General features: G+C 40.6%; 1 protein-coding gene across 1 annotated transcript; it reads left to right on the top strand.

Moving 5' to 3' along the window:
* The first annotated feature begins 748 nt into the window (after positions 1–748).
* Positions 749–3,678, top strand: stmn1b (stathmin 1b). Its single transcript, XM_084702322.1, has 5 exons — positions 749–880; positions 2,331–2,374; positions 2,569–2,735; positions 2,902–3,093; positions 3,254–3,678. The coding sequence occupies exons 2-5, from the start codon at positions 2,359–2,361 to the stop codon at positions 3,311–3,313; spliced, it is 435 nt and encodes a 144-aa protein (XP_084558448.1). The 5' UTR covers positions 749–880; positions 2,331–2,358; the 3' UTR covers positions 3,314–3,678.
* Positions 3,679–7,354: the final 3,676 nt, after the last annotated feature.

Genomic DNA, 7,354 nt, shown 5'->3' on the forward strand with positions numbered 1-7,354 from the left:
GTGTGTATATGATATATCCAATAATTTAATATAATGGTAAAAGTGTTTGCAACATGAGACAAATGTGTGCTTGTGATATCGCGTGTTTGTGATATTTTGAATGCAGTGCTTCATTTTGCAAGAGAAGCGATGCCTTTTGATTTTTGTGTGTGCAGTTGTTGGATTTGTGTGTTAAGTTTAGAAAACAAGAGGACAGGTTTTTGTGTAAGCATTTGAAAAAAACTGTATCATGCAAAACAGAGGGTCCCTGAGGACCAGGGTTGAGAGCCACCGGATAGATTGTGCTGTTTGGCTCAATATCTGGTGAGAGAATATGTTGGATGAGAGAACATGTTTACATTGTTAGGGCAGGGAGAAACGTGTCGGATGTAGGAGCATCATGTATATGTTCAACTTTGTATCAGAACCCCAGTAAACGTTCATATTACGTAACACCGATTTAAAACATGGGATGTTACCGTCAGAAGCAGGTCAACCACAGGAACAAATCTACAAAATAACAATGCAATAGCGGGACTTTCCTTAACATACAATGATTATCGGGTGGATTGTCGGGTAGAATAATCAATTAAGTTTGTCTCTTCAAAATGTTACAATAAAGACGAAAGATGACCGAAATGCATCGGTAAACAAAGGCGCTGGAAAAGACGAGTATGGTGAAAATGTCTCGTGCTCTTGTTTTGCTAAATCAGAGTTTTGATAGGTTAATGTTAGACCAATGGGAGTTCAGAACAAGACGTGACGTCGATTTTGTAGTCCTTCTTTGCGCGAATAGTCGTGGTCCTGAGGCAAATAGTACTGTGCAGCGGACTGAAGGCGAAGCATTCAGCACTGATCCATCACCGAGGAGAACCACACCTCATCGACTCCAAACCTATAGGTTGGTTTTAACAATAACGAAATTACGTCAGCTTTATGATATTAGATAGATGCATGTTTAATGACCAACTTGATCAAAATGTCGATATGGATTGCTACTTTGGGTTCAGCTCGCTCCCTGGCTTGTTATCTTTAGGCATTTGGGTGTCTTTAGTCGCTCGATGCCTTCGAAGCCTATTTTGAGCTAGTCTAGCAAAACGTTATCCGCGCTACAGTTACGTAATTAGCAACTGCTTTGTCCTAGTGAAATGTTAGAAATGTTGAATGAATGTTGTTCATTACATACTAAATGTGTACACGAATGTCAGATAATCATGTTAATTTCGTCCCAGAACACCGAAGTTAATTGAAACACTAGTGCAAGTCTTATTGTCTGGTATGTTGGGCGCGGCAGTACTGTACAGTAGCTTTACTACAATGCATTCATCTAACCTTAAGTCTGTTTGTGATAGCTAGCTAGCCAAGTATTGTGCTGGGTGATACTGCGTGCCTTTGTGTGAGGATGGTCTTTTTAGATGTCATCAGGTGTGGTCACTGCGCCCTGGGGCTCTAACTAGCTCAGCCGCCAAGTCTTTTGTCTGTTCCCCATCTGTCTGGAAGGTATTCCCTTCCAGACAGATGCAACTTGCATCAATATTCTCGGAGTGGGTAGGGCAGAATAGAGGACCATGGATGTCGTTGCGGTGGTTTTTGTCTACGGTCTCTCGACTGCAAGATTTGTGACATTCGTGTTTGATTTGTATTATTGCAATAGCCTAGTTAACCTTGCACTCGACGAGAACCGTTCAAAGACGTGTGCCCTGATTGTTGATCTTTGTTGTCTGTCTTGACAGTTTACAGTCGGATGTAATCGAAGTCGACACACCCATTTCCACATTTGCAGATGATAATCTTTTGGATCGTATGCCACGATTGCATAGTTGACAGTTCAATCAAATATGTAACGAACTGATAATGACATTATCACCAATATTGGTTCTTTGTATAAATACATCTTGCACTCGGCTGCACACTGAAATCGCAGAACATGGAACAAAGACTTGCGTATGACATGGCACAATTTTAAGATGGTCTATTGTTTTCCCCGTCCAACGGTTGGGTGGAAATGACTTCAACGGTGTCAACGCCCATCGCTTGTCTATTTTTAACATAACCTCCTTAATTTGTATAACACACGTTTTCTGTATACAATATTTCTTTAGTTAAGGTTGGGCTGGCCATTATTCAGTTACAAATTTTAATGTAGACAATTATTTAATAATTTTCACCCTCTGTCGTATGGTGTGTATTGCACTGCAATAAAAATCGCACCTTCTCGTCTAAAATATCAATACTGACTTAAATACCTCCTGGTTCATGTACAAATTATCCTTTTAAGCGATATATCTAATTCTATTGCTGGCTTGTGGTACAATCTGTTTTTTTAATGCTTTGTCTGAATTTGTTTCCAGGCTCAGTCCTCCAAAGAAATCTGCTGAAATGGCGTCCTCTGGAGGTAGGTGGAAGCATTGCAGGCATGTAGCCTTCTACGGTTCGGATGGATGGAGTGCTCTAGGCATATTGTATTTCAGATTGAAAGTATCCGCTGGGCCTCTGACAGTTTTGCGGTTTGCCACTACGCCTGTGAACTAACCCCTTCAGTGCTCCGCTTGGGATGTTAAGACAATCAGATTTTGTGATGGATTGCAGATATCCAGGTGAAGGAGCTGGACAAGCGAGCTTCGGGCCAAGCCTTCGAAGTCATCCTGAGTCCGTCAGATCCCAAGGGTGAAAGTCCGTTCACCCCTCCGCAGAAGAAGGAGTTGTCCCTGGAGGAGATCCAGCGAAAGCTGGAGGCCGCGGAGGAAAGACGCAAGGTACCCCGCAGAAACACAGTGATAAGTATGAGGGAAGGAGCCTCGTGCACAACAGGTTTAGTGGATTCTTATTTGACCTCGTTTTCGCCAAGTTGTCGTCCGCGCACCCCGCCCGCCCGCCCGCCCGCTCACTTGCGCATTGTTTGTGTGTCCCCGACGCCGGCAGAACCACGAGGCAGAGGTGCTGAAGCACCTGGCTGAGAAGCGGGAGCACGAGAAGGAGGTGCTCCAGAAGGCCATGGAGGAGAACAACAACTTCAGCAAGATGGCCGAGGAGAAGCTCAACCAGAAGATGGAGGCCAACAAGGAGAACCGCACGGCGCGGATGGCAGCGCTCAACGAGAAGTTCAAGGAGAAGGTAACAACCGTTTGGCCCCGACTATCTCTCCGTTCAGACATTGACACGAAAAGGGGAGTGCAAGGATATGGTTGATTAAAACGGTGCGGGTCCGTTTGTGAGTATTAAAGTAACGTACTGTGGACGGGATTTAAGTGTGTTGTGTTTTGATTCCCTCCAGGATAAGAAGCTCGAGGAGGTACGAAAGAACAAAGAAACAAAAGAAGAAGGCGATAACTGATTTGTTACTTTTCTTTTCCTCTTTCATTTGAATATACTTTTTTTTGTACATGTCAAAAGATATATTTTTTGTTCACAGCCACAGTCATTTGTTGTCAGTTGTGTGCCACAACTTGTTTGGGTTTCCCAAGGCTAATTGTTGTTTTTGGATGTTTATCGCCAGTTAGTTTCTCCATGAGTAGAGTGCTTTGCAGCTTCTGACCTATTGACCTTTGTAATCGCCAGTGTTTCTACCTTTGAGGAAGCATGCCACTGCAATGCATAGGTCCCTAACAGTGTCTATTGCATAGTGCCAGTTAATCTGTACCCATTGTAAGTCAAACTGCTGTTCATTGATCTCAATAAAGATGCAGTTGTTCTTTAAGAGTCATTCTTTGGGGGATTTTGTTTGGGTCATTGTCACAAGTGGTGCTATGCCACTGACTGATCAAGTGATTTGTGTATCTGACGTTTTGTGTTAGCGTTCACCTGCAAACGGCATCAACCAAAATGCTTTAATAAAGTAGCAGCAAATCTGTTTTGGATGCTGTCGCTTGGTCTTGTGATGGTACCGGCACTGCACGTTTATACCAGGGTTACAGTTTTTTCCGATTGCTTAGACACAAAAATATCAAACAACACACAGTCAGTGAAACCTGACACTCAAGGAGCAAAACAGCAGCACAGACCTGCACAACTATAAGCACATTCTCAGCCTCACACTATTTACAAAATACTACACACAGTGTTTTGCAAATCACTAAACACACTTTTCTACATGAGACACAGAAATATAATTTCTAATATGAGTATGTCACTTGATTGCCTTTACAAGACATTGCCTTGTAAAATGCCACACGTGTGAACGACTGGATCAAACACGGCGTCAGGTGTACAAGCACTAACCTGCTCACTGCTTTTCTCCATTGTTTACACACACACAACAAATTCTGGTACTTGAGACACAATGACCACAACATGTAACTCATGCACCAACCCCCTGAACCAAATCTGCTAAACTACAAGCACAATTTCTGCTTTACATTCAAATGGCAGTTCTAAAACACACTTTTTTTCAAAAGACTACACACAATTCTCTGCATTTGGCACAATTTTCATGAAGAAAATCTCTTGTTTTCACAAGGAAGACACTGCCATTCAAATATGCACACTGACTCATCACATGGGCAAACACCTGTCACACAGTTTAACAATTAGCAATTGGAACTTTAGAATAAAAGGGCAACAGGTATGGAGGCAAATCAGTGCCATAATGTTTGAATTTTAAAAGGCATCGAATACTTAATATTGAAAATTAAACAGCACTTAATTCTCATCTGAAAATATTTCAATGTAAAATAAAATTCAGGTTGCTCAAATACAAGGCAAAAAATTCAATATTATTATTTTTTACCATAAAACATTTAACCCTATCAAATTCGAGCCGAACATTTTTTAGATGAAAAGATTTTGGCCAAATACATTTTGAGCCTATAAAATTCCACCCCCAAAAATTCAAGCCTATCAATTCGACCCCCAAAAATCCAAGATTTTTAATATCCGGGGTATCAAAGACAGGTAGAGCAATAAGACGGGTAGTGCAAAAAAAATAGGCTCGTATTATTTGGCTCAAATTTTTTCTGCCCTAAATTTTTGAGGCCAAATTTTTTAGGCTCAAATTGTTTGGGCTTGAATTTTTTAAACTCAAATTTATTATGTAAGATAAAAAAAAAAAAGCTACACAAGACAAATGTTTGCTTTTGAGACGTGTTTGTGACATTTTTAATGCAGTGCTGTCTAACCAATTGAGAACAACTGTAATAGTAAACATACCAACCAGGTGTAAGCACTATATAAAAAGGCAACAAGTCAGTGTACCTGTTCTCATCAAAAAAGGAAGGCAATGTTGCCGGGATAGGGAGAGTTTGGATGATACATTTACAGTATCTAATTCGAGCAACATTGATTGACCATGTTGTGAACCATGGGGCAACATTGAGAGGGGCTGGACAGAGAGTTCAGCCCAACCTCAGAAGATAATTTGGACATTTCGACAAGACCTTAAGTGAAAATTACTTTTCTCTACTTTCTACAGTACAGTACAGTCAAATGTAGCCTACTATATGCACTGCATCAGTACTTTTTTTTGTACACATTCACTGCAGTCCATGATTGAAACAATGTACTGTATTTCATTTGCTGTATGCATTCTTTTGTCTCCACAAATGTATTTGCTGTGTTTACAGTATGTAGCCTACCATTGTATTTGATTTGAAATATGTTCTATCTTCTGCAGAAAATGCAACCTTAACGTAGACAATATGGAGAAATAGAGTGAAAATACATATTTTCCTCTGTGTGCAGTACTGGTCTTGTGTGTTGTGTTTGGTTAACATATTCATGTACTTAACGTACTCTACTGTAACAATATCTCTGACAAAATCAAGCAGGTTATATCATTAGAAAAAAATATTTACCGTAACATTGTGCACAACAGTGTGTGACTGGTTCAAACAGAGTCAACTTTTAGGAACCATGTGTGTGGCATGCAGTGACAGAATTGTTTTTTTTTTTAAATAAATGATTGTATAGTGTAAGTAACAAAGTGTTTTATTTTGCAAAAGATTGGAGGTGTTCTGCTACTAGTGTGTCTGGTTGTGTGAATCGTGTGTTGTGTTTTGACAAATTGAGCCCTGTTTTCAAAATTGTGCTTGAGCAATCAGAAAAAACAGTAATGAGTGGACTCTACTGACATCTAATGGTGTTTCGGAATCTGACCACAGAGAGATTTGGAGGACTTGCTGGTAATGGACGTCCAAGTTTTTTCGTTATTTTCTACTGTTTATGCACTGGGTTGATGACTAAGATTTCTGCAGACAACCAAGACTTCCATACAAAAATGTTTTGAAGGTGTATTTTGAAGGGCATTTCTGCCATTATTATTGCCTGTTACTGTCTTTATTGATGTATTACTTTTCATAGTGACTATATAGAGACAGGAAATGTAAGGGAGAAAGAAAGCAAGACAAGCAGAAGAAGGGAGTGCCACAGACTCAAACTCAGGCCTCTACGATAAGGCCTCAGCCAACATGGTACACACTTATCCAGTGAGCTTACACACAAATTCCTTACTTTTCACACAATTTCTGATCCTGACACTCAAACACCAGAACCACACCTCTAATCTGCATAACCATTTTTCTGAAGCTTCCCTTCTAATGCCGACTACAGCTAGTCTAGCTAGAGTCATTTGATGTGTGTAGAAACGTACTTAGCATTCTACCAGGTATGCTATATACAGGTAACGTTAGCATTGCTAATAACTGTTAGCAAAACATCATACTGTCCTTATAGCTTGCGGATGCAATGAGCATACGGTCGGAACAGCACCTCTTTCCAGGTTCAGCTTCCTAGCAAATCCTGCTTGCAATTGTCAAAGGTTGTCAAACTGTCTTGACTGAAATGTTCAGAGCAAATGAATGATTGAGTGTCGAACTTCACCGGGATCTTCTCATAGACAACAGCAGCCATTCCTGTTGAATGTTTGGCTCCTTGGGAAGACTGTGAGTGTTAGCCTTCCCTGTACAGCCTGGAACACAGCATTTACGACCGTGGTCCATTTTCAATATCCTTGTTATAATTCAAAACGTTCCTCTTTGTAATTCCTTATAAGTAACCTACACAGAACAGCGCACAGCTAAACTAGTATCGGAGATAGACGCTACCTCGGGCTGGTCTGGATGTAAATTCTGGGGCGTGACAAAGATACAGACCAGAGCCAAAAAGGGCGGTCCCCGGTCCTACGTCAGACCGGTAGCTTTGTTGAAAAGCTAGCGTTTTACAGCCAAATGTTTTCTTTTTGAGATTTGATTAGGAAAGAGGTGTCAATGGACTTTGATATTCACGGTATGTTCATTTTACCCACCGAACTGTCGTTATTCAACTATGACAAGGTAAAATCAGTTTTGCAGTCAATTGCCCCTTTGAAAAAAAGAGGACAAGCAAAAAAAAAATGTGTGTAAGCATTTGAAAACTAATTGTAATTGTAAAACAAACTGTCATA

Source organism: Hypomesus nipponensis, chromosome 2 (genome assembly GCF_054491055.1).
Source record: "Hypomesus nipponensis isolate SF chromosome 2, ASM5449105v1, whole genome shotgun sequence".
NCBI lineage: Eukaryota > Metazoa > Chordata > Actinopteri > Osmeriformes > Osmeridae > Hypomesus > Hypomesus nipponensis.

Excerpts from the sequence above, each read along its gene's own strand:
- stmn1b (XM_084702322.1), top strand. Across the intron at positions 2,736-2,901 it reads CCGCGGAGGAAAGACGCAAG|AACCACGAGGCAGAGGTGCT; the intron begins GTACCCCGCAGA and ends CGACGCCGGCAG. Across the intron at positions 3,094-3,253 it reads ACGAGAAGTTCAAGGAGAAG|GATAAGAAGCTCGAGGAGGT; the intron begins GTAACAACCGTT and ends GATTCCCTCCAG.